This window comes from Osmia bicornis, chromosome 12 (genome assembly GCF_907164935.1).
Source record: "Osmia bicornis bicornis chromosome 12, iOsmBic2.1, whole genome shotgun sequence".
NCBI lineage: Eukaryota > Metazoa > Arthropoda > Insecta > Hymenoptera > Megachilidae > Osmia > Osmia bicornis.
Window position 1 is genome coordinate 3,287,763 of NC_060227.1, and position 19,272 is coordinate 3,307,034.

A 19,272-nucleotide genomic window follows, 5' to 3' on the forward strand; every position below is an offset into this window, starting at 1 on the left:
AATAGAAATAATTAATGAGAATAATACTGCTATGGAAGCAATACTTTGAACACTGTGCGGCCAAAAATTATAAATGGACTTATCAAATGGAAGGGTTTTCATACAGCTGTGCAAAGAGTTCATTGAAATCTAAATTGCCACATTAACGAAGCAATTAAGATCTCATTTAATGGGCTGGATGTTAATTCCACTTGTTGCCTTTATCGTATTAAGAAGTACGGTGAAAGTATCTGATAAAATTGCATTGCGATTATATTCGCCCCTTTTTTTTTTTATACGTGTACGACACGTTCATGATGACGACCACAAAATGTGTCGACGATATATGTAATTATACTAATTACAGTCAAACTGTAACGCGTACGTTTGCTTGATAGACTGAAAAGTTTTTGATATTTCACTGAACTCAATTAACACGAGGAAAAATGTAAAAAAAAAATTTACAAACGCTATCGTAATAAATCGAATGCGTAAGACTAAATATATATATATATATATGTATATATATATATTTCTAAATACTACTAATTAGGTAGACTGATTAGAAATGTAAATCGGTGCTTGTATCTTTTGACTGTAACATCAGAGAAAAAAAACTGCGATGAAAAAATTGTATGTTTTATGAGAGAGGAAGAAAAAAACATTGTAAATTAATTTCGTTGTGTAAACAAGTGGAAAAATTTTTTATTGTATGCTTTAAGAACGATCGCTGTAATTTATAGCTATTGTACAAATAATGGAAGATGGAAAGATAAAAAGAAAAAAGGTGCTATATAAACTCCCTCTTCGTTTCTTTTTATTGTACTACCGAAATTATGTTTGGCGCGTAAAAGTGTCCATTTCGTTACGTGTATAATACGTTTAAAAAAGCGCATCAAAGTTACGTCGATTGAAACGTTTCTCTCGATGAAATATCACAATTTCTGTATAAATCGTACAATAGTGAAGTTTGGGAATCATGCTCGATCGTTGCTGAAACGAATATATAAAAAAAGAAAAGGTAGTATCGTTAAAAAAACTTTTGCAAAGTTCGAAGTTTCTAGCTAATAATTTCCGGCAAATCCGAAGTGCGTCGTCGTTCGGATACGTTCGTAAGCGGCGCTCATGAATTCGTGCGTTTCCGTTTCGCGCATGATCATAACACAGAGGGAGTAGCATAACCCGATTAGCCAAAGCCGCGGATCGTTTCATTTCGAGTCAGACCGTCTGCTCTCTCAAGTGGCAGTTTGTTGTCTTTCTGCGTCCGAGATATACCATCGCTTCATTCCCATGTCTCCGACGTATCTGACTCCGCGGTACATCGTAATGTACGGTGAAGTGTTCATGTAGTATTCGTTACAACCGTAGACACCATTCACGAGCCAGACGAAGATATATCCATCCATCCATCCATCGTCATCGACCTGAAACAACCTCGTGGACTTGGTCAGTGAAAAAGGGCTCTCAAAAACGTTCACACAACATGGAGCAGAAACGACTGTACAAAGTGGTGCTCACCGGAGGTAAACTATTTTTTTCCTTTCAACGAAATATGATTCATTGTCATGCGTTTTATTAATCATGATTTTTTTCCGAAAATTGATTTTTACCCGAACGGATGTTTCCATTCTGCAGAATAATTAGTATAAAATGAGTATCATCGAAGAAGACATTTACGTATCGACGGAAACCACGTGTTCGAACTACCTTGTAATCGCTTTGCTCGGTCATACTTTTTATCGCAAACGAAACGATACGTATCTTACTTCCGCTTTTTTGTTTCTGTGACAATTACGTTGCACTAGACGATGCTTTGCGAGCTTATCACGGGCGTGAAAATATTGATTGAATTCCTTGTAGAACGTGCACGGGAAAATTGCAATAAACCTGCCGATACAATTTTTCTCAATTATCCAAAGGAAATCATGTATATTTTCTTTTAAGTTCAACAATATATATGTAAATAAAATCGGAGCAACTCGAGAAATGTTGTTTACAATGAAATACAGTGACAGGTCGACTCATCTAAAATTAATCATCGAAAACAGATATTTCGAGTCATTAACATATGTATCATCGTAACAATACATAGCGGATAATAATTTATTTTCCTGCTAAGTCCGTATGTACTTACATATAATGTATTCGAAACATAAGCAAGATCTAAATTTAGAGTGAAGTTTTCACTTTCTTTTTTTCCTCGTGTCACAGCAATGATCAATTTAACAAAGATCATTGATCAGAAATAGAATGATCGTTCTAGAATTATTAACCTTCGCAAATAAAAGTTCGTAATGATCGACGATCCATCGTTCGATTTGGTTCGATCGTATTGTATCGAACATACGCCGGTAAGGCAAACGCGATTAACCTCTACAATTGATCGTAACGATACTCGGTTCGATAATGTTCTCGATCTTCGAGTATGCGATCTCTCGAATCGTTTCGATTCACCACGAAATACAAGGCAGAATAGAATTTCAACAACGAATAGTTATCTTGCTAATTTCGTTGTTGCAAAATTTTCGAAACGGTTGCGCGATATTATTGACAGTGACAAGCGTTTCACTGTTAAAAATATTCAAATCTTATTTAAATGGATCATCAATTCCCGCCTTATCAAGCACGTGACTATATAAGCATTGAAACGTGAATGCGATTATTTAAAAAAAAATAAATGTATTCCGCTTCGTTAAAACTCTTGAAATTCTTTATTGGTACGATTATATTTAAATTATTCTTTTTGCAGTTTTCAAGTTCATACAAAATTAGCAATCTTAACGCTGAAAATATAAAAAAAGAAAATAAAAGCTGTAATTAAGGTAAGAGTGGATTAACACTCGGTGCTAGATAATTTGGCAAGGGTCAGTGTGCAATTTCGTTTCGACATTGCAATTGCATTATTTTGCATAGACCTATCCTCTTCCGTGTCATCTTTATTTACGATGCTCGAGTTCAATAGCCACGTGGTATCGCGAAAGTCAAGGTCGACCGCGTCGTAACCTTCCTGTCTTATTGTTCTACGACAATGATCGTCCACGAATTTTAATTATCCAAACGTATAATTAAAGAAAAATTGCTGTCGCTATACTAACAAATTGGGACGCTTTTTGTTTCAGGTCCTTGCGGCGGTAAAACGACCGGGCAGACGCGGCTGTGTACGTTCTTTGAGAATATGGGTTGGAAGGTAGGCATGCTTCTCTTTTCTTATTCCGATATTGTATAAAAGGACGAAAAATGATTGCCCCTGCAAAGAACGGTCTCGTGAGTTTTCTTTCTACGTGATCCTTTCTTTGAACCCTAAATTAATTGAATTTAAACCAAGGGGTGTAAGTTAACATCCTGAAATCTTGAAACATTTCTATTTCTTTTTACTATACCTTTTCGTTATTTTAAAATCCATTTGGTTACATTTGGTAACAAAGCTTTTATCTTTAAAAAAAAAAAAAAAAAAAAAGAAGAAATTGTACGAATATTTATTTACGTGCACCACGTTTTTCATTTCCTGTCTTGTCGTATTCGTTGATAAAGAATTATCTTTTATGCCAACAACAAATGTCCCTTGTAGCAAGAGTATATACGCGATTGTTGAAGAATCGAGGGGGAAAGAAAAAAAAATTGATGAGAAAGAAAAAGGGCGAATTGGATATGAGAATTGGTTTTTTGGGTAATTACCCTTCGATGTGGATTCGATAGAGCGCTGGTTGTCTTCTTTTTCAGGTGTTCCGTGTTCCCGAGACAGCGACTGTGCTGCTCAGGTATGCAATTACACGATAAACAAATTTACAGAAACAGAGAAAGGAAGAGATATCGAGAAAAAATGAAATTAACGAAAGCTTTTCTTTATTCTGAAAATTCGCGTTCCCCTCAACTACATAGGATTCTTATTACCCTTTGATTTCAAAACGATACCCGATGATTCTCGTAACATTTTGCTTCTTTTTCATTTAAAAAGCTTTCGACGTACTTTCTTCCATATTATAAAATGATCGAGACACGGAAAAATCGTATGTTTATAGCAGACAATGATCGTGTGACACGATTTACATAATTAGATACGAAAGAAAACGCAAGAGTACAACACGGTGCATCAACATCCTTTGTCATTGATCCAATGATCATATACAATTACGATTGTGACAAACGATGATTCACCGACGGTAAAATCAATTAACTCGGCGAGAATATTTTCTACGCGGTTACAAAGAACAGTTATTCGTCGTATAGACATTGATTATGTAAGATGTTTCTTGTTCGAAGAATCGCTAACGAATAACGACACACTAGCATGCTGATAGAAAGTTATTCGAGAATGAAACTCAATCGGGTAACATTCCCCTGTGTTTCAACCATATATTTTATCCTTTCTCACACGAGCCAAAGAATCAAAGCATTTTTATACGTATAGTATTTCATAACGCGTGCTATCCATTTCGCGATGACCAGCGGAGGACACGAAAATAATGAAAAGAAATTAATTGAAACGTAAGAAATCAGAACGATACCTGCGACGACCAATAATTCAATTAAAGGAATACAATTTTTCATTGTATTTATGTCCTCGGTTAGCCATCTAAAATGGATCCCATGTATTACGAAACGGCTGTACATAAAAAGAAAAATAGATCACTATCTTCCTAGATTAGTTTCTCTTGCAAGCTAAAGAAAAGAAAAGAAAAAAAAAAAGCATACGCTCCATTTAGTTTTTTTGATGCTCCTCAGAATCTCTCTCCACCTCTCACACTTTGATATTACCAACTGTTTCATCCCTCGTCTGCTTTTTCCATTTCAGCGGCGGCATAAAGTTTTCAGACCTGAACGCTGAAGAGGGTAAGTCCACTTGAACTTTTCATTTTGTACCGCTAGCTTTAGCTTCTCACGGTGTGCGTTTGCTACGAATTTGCGTGGATGGTTTCGACTTTACGTTTTTTTACATTTCGGTATACAAGCTGGTACATTTTTTATTACAAATCTTGGAAATTTTCTGGGTAAAGTACGATCAATTGGAAGATGGATTCTTCCAGAAGTATTCTTTACTTATAGTTACGGTCAATCGATGCAAACGGAACGTTGTGATACGTTTCTAACCTCTTCAGCTTGAAGCTCAAATAGAAAACGTAAATGTAGTTCTTTTTCTGTAATAAAGCTTTTTATTTGTATATTTGTACACTCGTAAGTTTCCCTAGGGAACATTGTTCGTTCAAATTTTCGCGCGTAAACGGTGACGCGCGAGTGGTCCGCCACGGGCCTATATATAAGGGGCCCCTTGCACTACCGCGTCATTCTCCGCGGGGATACCTAGGGGGAAGGACGTGCTGCAGGAGCATAACCCTTTCCCTGAGAGAGCCCGAGTTGATTGCGAGTGTACAATAAATAATTTCTCGTTTACGTACATATTATGTACATATTATGACTTCTGTATTAATGAATGAGGTAACCGTGATGTTATGAATGGACGGACGAGGGTAAATCAAGTTCCCGACATGATTGATGAAAATACGTTTATCTGACGATTACAGTAGGGAAAGGCACGTCGAATGTTAGGTCGCTGGTTGTATCGATCGACAGCCCTCTCGCGCCCTTGCCTTTCATCCCTTACTACCTGCTGAAGTATGCGTCGACTATCGTGATGATATCGACGAAACTTTCCATTTATTGCAAGGGAGCCATGTTCAATGACACCCTTGTATCGCCACCCCTTTCACCTGCTCGCGTCTTGAACCAACTTTCCCCTAACGCTTACACACCTCAACCCTTTGCTGTTCGTAAATTGTTTCCATGGTTTCGTTGCAATATTTGAACGCTTCAGCGTACGACATTTTTTTTCCAGAACGAATAATCCAGTAAATGTAGAATTTCGTCGGAATAAGATGCACGGGTTGGGGTGAACTCGACCCAGGATCGGCCAAGGTTAAAATATTGTGTTCAGCTGAGGGACAAAAAAGTGGCGTAGATACTGGGAAGAGAAAAAAAGGCAGATATTTTCTCTTTATCTTCGACTTAATACGAATAAATTAACTTGTCTCCTATTATTAGTCCGAAAATCAGCTGCAGATAAAACTTCTTATCTATCAGTTGTGTACATCTTTTTTAAATTGAAATTCGTAAACTTGTCGAATTGCACAATCTTACGTCACATTTTGAAGAGTTAGGAAAACCAGCTGAAAATTTCGCATCGATGCCAGTTCGAACGGTTTTTCGAATAGATGCATTTAATCGCGGAAACGCGAAGTACGTCAAACTAGAGAGAGAAAGAGAGTCGTGCATTTAAAGAACAATAACAGTCCTCGTGCAGTTGGTTGCGGGTGGATCGAAGAAGAATGGCTAATGTAGTTTAACGTTCGTCGATTGCGTAAAATTGAAACCGGCACTTTGCCAAGATTCTTGGATACCGACGAATCACGAGACGGACGCATCGTGTGTTTTCGAACGATGACATTCGTACGTGTTGAACGATCGAGAAGAGAAAGAATTTAATCTGTTCGTGTCGAGAACCATTAAAGTCGAGTGCGATAACGAAAAGTACGAGCTCTTTTTATACGAGCATATTCGAAAAACGAAAGGATTTGAAATAGTAATGAATTTCCTTTCCAAACGATTTCACATCCTTCCGGCACTTTTGATGCACTCTGTATCTGACGTTGACCTACGAACAAAAATTTATCAGTCGTTGAATAAACAACTGTATCGTTGTTATATTTTGTTATCTTGTTGTCCGAGAAAGCATAAATATTTAAATAGACTCTTTTTTCCTACCATAGATACACTCGTGATCAAATCAGTCTTCTCTAGGGAAGATGGCAATAGAGAAGCAGAAATTCTCAAAATCTTAATTTTGATGTTATTAATATTAAAAATAATTTAGAAAAGCAAACGATGTAATTTTTAATTATCAAGTATTACATAATTCAGTATATAACTGAGGAATATGAATAACAAATGATTATCAATTCAAATTTTCCCGCGTAGATATTTACTCGCGAGTGGGTGGTCCGCCAGAGGCCTATATATACGAGGCCTCCACCCCAGCATTGTCATTCTCCTCGGCGACGCCTAAGGGGAAGGATCGGGACTCGAGGAGGCCTGACATGATCGCGAGTGTACGTCACATAAAATTCCTATAATTAATTTGCCTATTATTATTTCTCAAGGTGTGAGTCGATCGGTTATCTGTTCGATAGGTCAGCCAGAGAGACCCTTCTCACTTGGCTACTTCTTCATTGAATTAATCGTTCGTATCTAATTACATGGAGCAAAAGTAGAACGCTTTGCCAATGAATTTCACGTTCGTTTCGTGTCCTTTGCCTAGCGACGATATTTCTACGCGAACAAAACCTACTAAAATTGCTTCCAGTTGCATAATGCATACGATTACATTATCGTATCGATTTGCAAATCCCGGTTATTCTAATAAGCCAGTGTAATAAGATACCTCGTTTTTTTCCGTAGAATTGTATACCTGCACCCGTGCAAATTTGCTTTGCAGTCAGATATACTCGTGTAAATATTTGCTTTACTTTGGAAAAGGCCGGTAGCTTAAATTTTTAATTTAATTGACGACTACCGAAAGCTGTTAGCTGTCAGAACATTTTTATAAGTAATTGATGTACCTGTAATAATTATAGCTACTAATTTCTTTATGTTTCGCAAGGTAGTAATTACCATTTTAATGGTTGACTAATTAATTTGCATAATTTATCACGAAACGATGATTAAACGAAATTAAATGTTCGAAAAATTGTAGTGCAGAATTAAATTCTAGGAAACTTTGAAGAAGCAATTAAGGAAATTAGATACGTTCTCTATCACTTTTTTTTACTATTTCAAAGGATATTTAAATGAGGCATTTTGTACGTATTGCACTCAAAATTTGTCATTTAGGAGACCATCTGTGCTCCCACGAATTTTCTATTCTATTTACTCACATTTCGAGATCAACCATGGATAATAATAAACTACTAAAATTATATAACGTAAAATTTAGATCGGAGGTACGTTGAGAAGATACACTTGGTTCGAAAACACTCGTTTCGTTGTTACCACTCGTGTGTGCATGTTCGTCGAATGTACATCTTGTGAAATGTGTCGTTTTCGATATATTACCCGCGATTTCTTGCCAGATTCTCATTACTTCGAATGGGAAATAACTAAGCGGAGTTTCATAGTTTCCAAAGAATCCAACAGGTTGACATTAAGAGAATCGGTGTCTATGTAGCTAAACGGTTGCCAGACAGCAACACCCTTTTTGCGTCGTTTCCAGCTGGAAAATGAAATGACGTCCGGAATGCTGCTTGCATCGTGCGAAAATATCTTTTAACCGCGTCTCTTTCTGCTCAGATTACATAAAGGTATTTGTCGGTTTTAATCCCATGCCCTTGAAACACCGATATTAACCAGGCTTCCTACGAGCAAACCCTCCTTTTGGCTTCTTTAACCAGTATACAGAGCTATGTACATCGATGCACGTCAATTTTTATCATCGTTGCACGCCTAATCGTATCTGTCTTGAGAGAAGGCAACGGGATTGATTTTTCGCGAAGACCGAAAATCCCTCCGGAGAGTCGGCGACGCACGGTACTTAGGCTTTGGAACTTAATACTCCTAATTCTTATTTCGCCAAATTGATTATACAGGGACTTAACAATTCGCTAACGTAATTAGCCGGTTAATTATTGCACAACAGAGCCTTGAACGTTTCAGTTATCCTAATCGTTTCGTGTCCCTCACGTGTCCAAGTAAACGGAGTCTTCGTCTCACGTAACCAGAAGACACAGCCGGTAAAACGGGGTTCGTTCGTTAATGTAGGTCGTCCGTAACGACGTTCTATATATTCCGCTCGACGTAACGACAAACGTAGCCTAATAAGTTCGTTATATCTAGCACCGGTTATTAATAAATTCATATTCGATGCATCCGCTCAATTGTCGCTCTCTATCGGGATCATACCACGCCTTCCTATCTACCGTGGCAAACTGCCAGTTCGCTTTTATTGTGACTTATAGCGTCTGAGAAATTGTTACAAACTCCTACTCTACTTTTTTTTTTTCGAAGGAGGAAAATTTCTGTGTTCGTGCCATTAGACCGGTAAACTTTTCCTCAAAAACAAAACTCGACAATTTACTGAGAGTAATAATTCAAGTAGACGATTTATAGATAGTTAGCGTTATCCTCGAAAGAATTTTCAGTATTTTCTTCTCCCGGTTTTCCCAGGTTCGCTAGAACGATTAATTCTCGGATGATGGCGGACCATGGAGAGAGCCACAATTCTAATTCAATTTCGTACTTCGTATGATTTTCATTTTTTAAATTTTACACTGTCCCTTTGAAAATTATTCTTTATCGTTAGAAACGTGTCTCGTCGAAGCGGAGTTCATCCGAGCGTGAGATTTTCTTTCGATATGATACACGCGACGAGTAGTTTACTCGTCAAAGAACCCTGCTGTTCATTCATCGATCAATTTCACCACTTTGCACGTGATTGACTCTCTTGACGATACTTCGGCAGTGATACGTTTCGAAGCCTAAAATATTTCCAGGGAACTCTGTTGGTTTCCAAGAAATTCTCAGCGCTCGATGCAAGAACATTAAAATAACTAATTATTCTCGCTGAACGCGAGTATGCTAATGAAACGGCGGAAAAAGTTAGAACCGCTGCGCAGATTTTTATAATCGATGCAGTAAGATTTTCATTTTTTAACAACTCCGGTGTAATAGAAGCGATTTCTCGAAGGTCGAGCTGCACCCAATAACGAACAAGCGGTAATTAACAAGTCTTCCAGTTCCGACAGGATACCGTGGGTTTGAATCAATTCCACGGGTCGAATCAATTTACTCGATCAACAAAAGCGTGTGTATTGACGTATCTATTGGAATGAAAATTGTATAATATATTCCATTGCGCAGATTCTCTTTCTGCTTGATACTCGAGGAAATCGTGGAAATAATTAGATCACCTCGAATGAAACGACTGGTTTGTTCAGAAAACTTTCAGCACGGGTTGTGAATTTCACGACGCAAGAGAATTTTTCTTTGGTCAGTGAAAAACGATCTCACGGCTTTCTGCATCCTTTATTCTTTCTCCTCGCAGACGGCAACAGTATCCACTCGTACACGACTGTTTCATTTCGAAAGCTTTTTGCTGATGCCACATGTCTGATGACGTAGCAGCAGTTCGTGTGGCGAATTCGAATAAAGTCCTCTTCTTCAACCCTCTTTGACCTCGATTAAAATAAGAAAAACTTTTCTCTCGTTCTACTTTGATCGATCGATTCGTTCGTTGAACGATATCCAGATCGCATAATAGAGTTTAGGATAAACCAGAACCGTCCGGTTATACGATCTTAATAGAAACTGAGAGATCGATAGGTTTCGAATCACGCCGATTGGCGACTTGCTGTGCGGAATGTTAAGTAATTTTCATAGGAAATAGTAGGAGGATAAGAGGGACGGAGGGGTGGGAAAAGCGTCGATAGCAGAAGTGATTCGTTAAAACGATTCGATCGAAGGAAAACTCGCTTCGAGGGAGGGGAAATAGCTGGCTGGTTTATCGAACTGAAAGTATCTTGAAGGTCGGTTGGTTCTAGCAAAGGGATCCGTGTCGCGACCTTCGATTACGAAGTGGTCGCAGAGACGTTACAGGAACAGGTCGGACAAAGGTGAAGCGAGATGGCCGGAGATCTTGGAGGTTGACTCGAGCGAGGGTGAGTCTTAGAGAAGTCTCTTGTTTCGAAGGCGATTATACATCGTGGATCCGTAATTCGTGATAGAATCGAAGGAGGAACCGAGAATGTTAACTAGGATTATTAATTCGTAACACGAATTACATCCTGCGGTGTATACAGAAGAGGACAGGGTCCTACTCTCTTTTTCACCTCGAAGGAAAACCACGAGCAGGAATTACACGCCGAGAAAACTATCCTCGAAAATGGATACGAATTCCTTTTCCTAAACTTTGCTGTTCCATCACCACGTCGGTTCCTTTTTGTTTGTATAATGTTTGTTGTTTTGTGAAGTTGTAGGAACGATTTGGAATGTACGATGTATTGTGTGTTCTGCCCAGAGGCTGTAATTTCTGATCGTGGTTTATCGTTGTCGAAAAGAAAAGAGGATCATTGTCCTTTCGCCTTGCTAGACCGATTCGGCTTGGTCCCTGCTGCTAGAAAGCCGCCTCTCTGGCCAGTTGAAGCGTACTTGATCGATTAGGTATGAACATTTATGTATTTTGCGCAGTTCTCAAACGGCCAAATACTTTTGCTACGTTCCTAATACGTAGAGCTCCGATACGAGTAATGGTCGAAGAATAATAGGAAGGATTTATCGTGGATATACCCTGATCCAAGGGAACAGTCGTTCTTATTTAATCAGTTGATGATATCTGCTAGAGCTTCTGTAAGAGGTAGGCTTGGGGAATAGCCATTTCAACGACGAATCGATAGGATTTAGTATATAGACCTTGTTTCGTGGGTCAACTATGTTTCTGTCATTGTATTTTTGTATCAATCGTTGAATAATGTGCTCGTTGCTTCAATGTGTAAACGTCCTGCATATGTGCCTCCTATGCCTAAAATATCTCTGGACTTTGAAGGTTCTAATATCCTTAGTTTTATAGAAATTCCCTCTTCGAACATCATTCAATGCGTTAATAAAAATGGAATAGCCAACAGTCGAACTGGAGATAATTATCGAACTTCGTCGAGGTCTCCGAACGACCGTTCCCATTAATTGGATTTTTTCGCTGATTCGATAAAAGGAACGTATTGTGACAAGAGTTATAGTTACTACGAGTTGTTTAGTCCGTCTGGGATGATACTGTTATCTGTCGTGGATGAGCAACTATGTAACACGACTGATACCAGAATGCGCGATGCAATTCACAAACGTCAATGAAGTCGCGTCTGTGTACACTCGCGATCAAATCAGGCTTTTCTTCTTAAAATCTTCATTTCAACGATATTAATAATAATATTATTTCAAGTAGTATGATTTTTAATTATTAAATCTTAGAAAATTTAGTATTTAACTGAGAAATACGAACAATGAATAAATCTGATTTCAAATCTTCCCGCGTAACCGTTTTTCCGCGAGTGGCTGGTCCGCCACAGGCCTATATATATGGGGCCTCCACCCTCGCGCAGCGTCAGTCTCCTCGGGGATGCCTAAGGGTAAGGACCAGTACCCGAGGCATCACCATCCTTCCCGAGGAAGCCTGATTTGATCCGGAGTGTACACTACGAATGAAAAGCTTCAAACCACTAACTATAAAGAATTAACACGTTCGAAAATTGTATATTTAGCACATTTAACCAGGTGTCTATTGACCAAGCAATAAACAGACTTCTGTTTTCATTTTTCTTTATCGCTAATCTACAGATATTTTTGCTAACTTCTCAATATCGCGTGCAGCACAATAATTAACGATAAAAGCTTTAGCTGCTTTGTAGTTTAAGTTAATTATTACCCAGTGACGACGCAGCCTGTCTCTAAAAATACGATTTTCGAATCGAACCTGTTAATATATTTAATGTTCACTTTTTTTTCCTCGAGAAATGTATACGAATGAAATACTCAATTGAATGATATCGAGCATTAGGCAGAAAGAGCGCAGATCGAATCACACGTTTGCATCGCAGTAATTGCATCCACTGCGGTGCACTGATCGATGACTCGACGCACCTGCGTTCATAATAACGAGTCGTTTCACTCTCTTGAGAATGATATCGCGCATTTTGAGCTAAATAAGATCCTGTGATTCATTCTTTTCAATCGAGGATCAAATATCGATCGAAATAATATTAATAAATATAGTTTCGATATTATACATAGCATTTTCTTTTCTCATTTGAAAGTCTCACTTCACGATTATTCCTTAAACGATACGTTGAATCGCAAAGGTTTTATTCTCGTTAGGAAAAAAAAAACAAGCACTTACGTGGTCGTTATCGCTTATCAACGAAACGTAAGCTAATAAACGAGTGATTAATTAATTCACATCCTCTGTTATTACGTAAATAATTGTAAACTCGAGAGAGGCGTGCGTAGTTGTTATCATCCTTGTAGTTCCTCGTGTTTAGAGGTTCCTTAAGTTAATTTCCTAATTTAACTTCCAAACTTTACATCGTTCGCTGTTCTGTTTCAGCATTCAAGTTCCAGGAGAACCTTTTGCGCACGATGATACAAATAGAGAACACGTTCTTTCAACTGGGCGAGAGCAGTTCGCGAAATTGCCTTATAATCTGTGATCGTGGCGCTATGGATGCCTCTGCATGTAAGCAAATTATCCACGTGATTGTTATCCTTGTATAAAAGGATGATCGTTCACTTATTCGTGTTTCTCGATCCGTAGTTATTTCAAAGGACAAATGGGAACTTATGATGGCATCGAACGGTTGGAACAACGTGGAGTTACGGGACAACAGATACAATCAGATCATCCACATGGTATCGGCCGCGAACGGTGCCGAGGACTTCTATTCGACCGAAGAGCACGTATGTAGATCGGAAGGCGTCGAGTTGGCCAGGGAACTCGATTACAAAGCGGCCGCTGCCTGGGTTGGTCATCCGTATTTCGACGTGATCGACAACTCGCAGGACTTCGAGTCGAAGATTTGCCGTATGATCGAGTGCGTGTGCCAGAAACTGGGCATCGACACCGGGGACAGATTGCGAGCCAGCAGTCGAAAGGTCAAGTTCCTCGTCAAAGGTCCTCTACCTCCGGACAGCGAGTTTCCACCGTTTCAAGACTTCGATGTCGTCCATAACTACCTCCAAAGTAACAATCCGAAGATGCAAGCCCGTCTACGCAAACGCGGACAAAAAGGTTTGTCTCTCAACGTGGAACCAACTTCGCAACATCAGTTAGATTAATAATTCTTCATTTAATTTCGTTTACCTTCGCAGGACATTGGTCTTACATCCACACGATTAGGCGTCCGAAGATGTGCGGGCAAGTGATCGAAGTTAAGACCCAGTTAACCCATCGGGATTACTTGAACATGCTTGCTCAACGCGACGATTCGCATTTCACCATCTTCAAACGTCGGCGTTGTTTCCTCATCAATAATCAGTATTTTCAATTAGACATATACAGAGAACCAGCTCACCCGAGGTATGGCTGAATGATTGTTCATCGGCATTAACTTCAATGGCGGCTCGTAGTTAAAATTAGTGGGGCTGCTGCTCCAGAAAATTGTTAATCTTTGTTTTAAAAAATCGGCACTGCGGGTGCGTCAGTGCTCTTTCTCTCCCGCGCAGCTTCCTATGTGCGCATGCGCACACAATTAAACACCAGATATGAAGTGCACAGTTCCATACAAAGATTTTTCTATCTTTTTCATAAACTGGGGGTTGGCTACTGACATTAAGCTTAAGGATTATATATTGTACAAGTATAAAGAAAGAATTAAAGAAAAAAGGAGGCATTATATTAATGAAATAAGGGGTGCTGCAGTTCCACAGTGACTATACGCGAGCCGCCACTGATCAACTTTGACCAGGATGTAATTGTATTTTTTTATAGGTGCCGTGGATTGATGTTGCTTGAAACGTATACAGCATTAACTGGAGACGAGCTGAAGAATATACTACCACAGTTCCTGACAATCGAGAAAGAGGTAACCGGTAATCCGGACTACAGCATGTTCAATCTGAGTCTACGAGAAGAATGGAACAATACTAATAAATACTGCCATAATTTACACGGTACGTATGTTTGCTTGTTCGTTTCTTTCTTTTGTTTTTGTTGAATCAAGTAAATCACACAGAGATCCTTGTCACTAAATAAATGTATATTACATCTTGTTTTATAGTGACAGATAATGATGCACAGTAGTATAGATTAATGGTTTAATGATTAATATAGCCGATCTTTCGTTTGATTCAGTCTCTTTTGAATTGCACAGATTACGCTCTTGCAGGCTTGACGGAATCTGGATCGAAGGATAATAAAAATATTAATACTTCAGAAGCGAGAGATACGTTGGCTAAAAAACATGTAAACGGTGCAAGTAACGGGGTTGGGTCTAGAGTTAATGGTGTAAACGTTACTATAAATGGTGTAGATAAAGTTGTGAATGGCATACAAAATGGTGTCCACGGTGTTGCGAATGGTAACGCGAAATTCGTCGAGAGGAATAGCATAAAAAGCAATAGTAAAGAACGCGATAATCCTACAAAAACGTTGAACAATAGTTCGTAAGAGAATAAATGGAAGAAGAAGAATGTAATAAGAAACACAGAGAATAGATTTTTGGAACGATGTAAAAACACGATGGTACTGAAATTGTTGAAACAATTCCAAACTACGAGACGAAATAATTCTATTGGCACTGACAACTCGATCTAAGAGTAAAAAAAAAAAAAAAAAAGAAAAAAGAAAAACAACTTTTTTTAGGCAATACGAAGGACGACAAAGTTCTAAACTTCATATTTTCTAATTGATCCTTGTATATGCACATCTGGAAGTATTTGATGCGAAATGTACTTAATATAATTCGACTGTAACTTATTTTTTACCGATCCGTTTAACGAGTAATAACGATTAATAATACCGGGTATTTTTACATCTAAATCGCTTCACTTTTCACTTTTCATCTCTCTTTTACTTCGTTATGTATCTTAACGGTAGAGTATTGTCGTCGTAACATTTTATTTAAGGGAACCTACTATAAATGATTGTGATACAAAATACATGTAGCGCATAGCATACAAAGTACTTATTCAAGAACATACGATCAGTGTGAAGTATACTTTACCTTTAGAAAATGTTTAACATTGTCTCTCGGTAGAAAATTAAATATTCTGCACTAATGTGAAACAGAGAATTTCAATTCATCAATTTAACAGTAGAAGACGAGCTGCTTTCGTCCCTGTATTGTAGGTTTAATTACAGTTTCTGCAGGTGTATTATTTATTAGTGGTATCACGTAAAATGTTGAGATAAATCTAATGTTTTGTCTTTTAAGAATAATGGTCGGGTAATTAAAATGAAAAAAGAAAAAAAAAGGTATGGTTCAACGATTGTACTGTTCTACAGTATTGTCAGAATTACGTATTACATAGTAATGACAAATTAATTGTCGTACATTATAGTACTTAACAGGTGTTTCCATAAAAATTTCAATCCAGATAAAAGACAGTACTTTGATTAACTGGAAATACCGTTGGTATGAATAAAGAGATCGATTAATGAATTGCAATTTTAAACAGAAATTGATTTGGGAGTAAATTAATTATTGAGTGATTATTATTATTTAATTTATGAATAAAAATTATTTCATCATTGATCATAACTTAATGAACGTAAACTGTGATGATTATATACATGTTTATTTTACATAAAAACATTTATCACAAATATTATCATTGTTTAGAGACAAAGTGCCTGTGAGATGTTCAGTCGCGGAAGTGAAAAAGAATGATATATAAATATATATTTTCAATGAAAGATGCAATAATCAACTATTGATGCACTTTAAACCACGTATAATTGATCTGAACTCATATTGTACCCATGATTATCTAATAAAAATGTCATGTGCCTATCATTTTTTGTCCACTTGATACCTATCCATTGTTCTTTCAACTCATCAATGGAATATTAAATAATTATTCACTGTCATTTTGTTTTCAGATTAAGGCTTATACACGTTTTCATATGGTACAGCTAGAAGAAGAATGTAAATCAATAACTTTATTGGTCAGTTCGATGCATTGCTATCATTCCGATAACTACTTAACAAATTAATAATTTTTAATACTGCATTGAATTCCTTGATATACAAAATTTATATATCATTTTCAGGGTACTGAAGAAGTTGAAATAGTATTTCTTAATAATTTAATGAAATAGCGTGTATACAAAAGTTATATATGTTACATATATAGAATTAAAAAAAGCTTTTTACTAATAAAGAATACTTAAGTAATTGGATCGCATAAAAAGGAAGATACATGATATTACACATTAATAAAAGTAAACCTGACAAACACATATTTCCTTCTATGCAGAAACAAGTAAGTTCTCTTTTATATCTATAACATTATGTAAAAAGGTATAATGCATGGTGGAAGCGTAATTGTTGTTTTTGGTATACCACGATTATTACATGTTGTTTTCAGTACCTAATTTAGATACTAAACAGCTTTATCAAGGAGAAGTGTTAACAATATTGTACATAAGTTACATAATTTTTTTTTTTTTACATATAGTACTTTTACACAAGCAATAATTTTTACTTTGTACATTAAACAATATCTAAAAATTTTTTATTAAAGCTGGAGTGATACTTATACGATTTAAATACAATATTATCCTTATGTATAATCTAAAATCTTAGAATTCTGATACAGAAAACCTTTAAATAGCTATCTCTTTTCGGTAAGAAGAAAGCAAAAGAAACGTAGATAATCAAGTTGTCTGGCAAAATATAAGAAGACTATTTCGATTCTTGTAGATCAACTAGAAATATTAAATATAAATAGAAATGTTTATAAAATTGTTTGCATACAAAACATAATGAATTATGATTCATGTCTGCAGGTCCCTGGAAGTATTAATTATACAAGTAAACTCTAATTGTTATATACATAACAAATAATTTTCTATAAATATTGAATAGTATTTAAATAATTCCTAAACTTTCAATTGATTCTGAAATAGGTATTATATATAATATATGTGTCATAAGTGTATCTTTTGCTGGAAGCATATATTTGTTTTATATACCTTATGACATTTTTCAATAGAGAATGAAGCAATCAGTGTCTTACACTATCTTTTTATTCAGAAAGAAATTTATACTTTCTGATTTTCATGGAAGTTATATAATCAATATCATTTTTACAAATTCATTGAATTATGAATTTATAAATCATAAATCTTTTCTTTTAGAGCAGCTAATCATATGTTACTATCTGCATTTATCTACTAATGGCTTTAGTTTGTTGTGATTTGTACATTTTCAAGACTTTCTTACTAGGTATTAAAGACTGACTCAATCCTGGCCTTTTCTTACGTTTATTCATTTGATTATTTTCTTGATCCACCTCATCATCGTCATTTATGGAAACCTGACCATTATACTGAGTCTGACAGATAACTGTTTCTTGCGGTATTCGAATTGCTTCTAGCTCAGCCGCTGTACGGTGTAAATCTGAATCATGTGCAAAGGTACAATTATGACCAAACCTGCATCTACCTTTCCTATAATTCCAACATATCTTTCGACCATTTATCATTTTTGTATCATCTAATGTCGGAGTCATTTTTACATGTTTCTCTAGAATAGCACTTTTAGCTTTTTCTGCTTCAACAAACGGATTTGAGAAGACTGAAGTTTTCATAACAGGTGTGCTATTAAAATCTGGAGTTGGTAATGGAAGTTTTTCTTTGGAAGCTGCTGTATCCGTTGCTCCTTCATTTTCATCATTCTTTTCCTCTTCATTATCCTCTTCTTCATCTTCCTTAAAACTGAGGGTTAGGCAATATCAGATTACAAAGAACAAGTTCAATCTTATGTGTAAGTACCAACAGTGACTTAATATATTCATGCTAATTTGAAAATAAAAAAAACTGCAATAATGTTTCATTGTAATGATATATTTGTACTTTTCAGAACAAGCAGCAATTGGAACACTATTAAGATTACATACAATGCTATGCATTTTATTCATTGCTTAATTAGTAAATAACAATTATAATTATAAAAGTAGATGTAAACATAATACTTGATATAATAGAGTATACAATCTTAAAAATTATAAACGTATCCGGTACGACTTTCGTTTCGTGAATACACGTGTAAATATGTCAAATGATTTGTCACATAAAAAGGCACGTTAATACAAGTCGAGTGGTAGGAATGTATTAATAATCACAATTCATTATAAAAATTAAAATTTAAGTAATTACAAGGAGTTAAACAAAGGGTAACAACAAACGCGAAACATGATCATATTGGTGAAAGCTTACGTGTTATCAGCACTATCCGAAATATCGCCACTACTACTCTCTGAACTTGAGGAGGTTCCATAATCCGCAACCAAGGAAGCCATTGTTCTTACCAATTAATTAACAATATACTCTAACAATCACTAATCTAATATAACCATTATAAATTGTTATGTTACTGTCCACATGAAGACTATGTGGCAACGCTGCAAAACAAACGTCACCGGAAATTACTAACGACACTATCGTCTTTTTTTTCAAAACTAGCGGTAAAAATAAAACTTCTTATGGAAATATAGCAATAAACTAAATTAAATCTATTTTTATCAGATTAATATTAAATAATA

At 36.5% G+C, this 19,272-nt stretch overlaps 2 protein-coding genes and 1 long non-coding RNA gene across 11 annotated transcripts; 1 reads left to right on the forward strand and 2 right to left on the reverse strand.

The window, feature by feature from the left end:
• The first annotated feature begins 1,141 nt into the window (after window positions 1–1,141).
• Window positions 1,142–16,921, forward strand: LOC114871297 (TRPL translocation defect protein 14). 8 transcript variants are annotated; one of them, XR_003788556.2, is made up of 11 exons: window positions 1,143–1,502; window positions 3,099–3,166; window positions 3,700–3,737; window positions 4,772–4,809; window positions 10,563–10,679; window positions 13,115–13,243; window positions 13,322–13,795; window positions 13,876–14,083; window positions 14,495–14,676; window positions 16,607–16,672; window positions 16,778–16,921. XR_003788556.2 is itself a non-coding variant. In XM_029177016.2 (10 exons), exons 1-10 carry the CDS (start codon window positions 1,463–1,465, stop codon window positions 15,170–15,172), a joined length of 1,575 nt encoding a protein of 524 aa, XP_029032849.1. In that variant the 5' UTR covers window positions 1,142–1,462; the 3' UTR covers window positions 15,173–16,520. The 8 variants fall into 8 exon arrangements, 7 of the variants coding, with proteins under 7 accessions (XP_029032849.1, XP_029032851.1, XP_029032848.1 ...); XM_029177016.2 differs by lacking the exons at window positions 16,607–16,672; window positions 16,778–16,921 and adding an exon at window positions 14,892–16,520 and having other exon boundaries at window positions 1,142–1,502; XM_029177018.2 differs by having other exon boundaries at window positions 16,607–16,921.
• LOC114871302 lies at window positions 1,509–2,427 on the reverse strand. The gene is made up of 3 exons (XR_003788557.2): window positions 2,114–2,427; window positions 1,687–1,866; window positions 1,509–1,608 (listed from the first exon to the last, which is right to left on the reverse strand). It is a non-coding gene; the product is annotated as an uncharacterized LOC114871302 (long non-coding RNA).
• Window positions 16,777–19,126, reverse strand: LOC114871301. 2 transcript variants are annotated; one of them, XM_029177030.2, is made up of 2 exons: window positions 18,947–19,126; window positions 16,777–18,445 (listed from the first exon to the last, which is right to left on the reverse strand). In XM_029177030.2, exons 1-2 carry the CDS (start codon window positions 19,027–19,029, stop codon window positions 17,896–17,898), a joined length of 633 nt encoding a protein of 210 aa, XP_029032863.1. In that variant the 5' UTR covers window positions 19,030–19,126; the 3' UTR covers window positions 16,777–17,895. The 2 variants fall into 2 exon arrangements, with proteins under 2 accessions (XP_029032863.1, XP_029032865.1); XM_029177032.2 differs by having other exon boundaries at window positions 16,777–18,434; window positions 18,947–19,109.
• Window positions 19,127–19,272: the final 146 nt, after the last annotated feature.

What these genes read in the sequence shown, in the direction of transcription:
- LOC114871297 (XM_029177015.2), top strand. Translation starts at nt 1,463, where the DNA reads ATGGAGCAGAAACGACTGTACAAAGTGGTGCTCACCGGAG. An exon ending in ACGCAAACGCGGACAAAAAG is followed by an intron (nt 13,796 to 13,875) that starts GTTTGTCTCTCA and finishes TTACCTTCGCAG; the next exon opens with GACATTGGTCTTACATCCAC. An exon ending in ATACTGCCATAATTTACACG is followed by an intron (nt 14,677 to 14,876) that starts GTACGTATGTTT and finishes TGAATTGCACAG; the next exon opens with ATTACGCTCTTGCAGGCTTG.
- LOC114871301 (XM_029177030.2), bottom strand. Translation starts at nt 19,029, where the DNA reads ATGGCTTCCTTGGTTGCGGATTATGGAACCTCCTCAAGTTCAGAGAGT. An exon ending in TCGGATAGTGCTGATAACAC is followed by an intron (nt 18,446 to 18,946) that starts GTAAGCTTTCAC and finishes CCTAACCCTCAG; the next exon opens with TTTTAAGGAAGATGAAGAAG.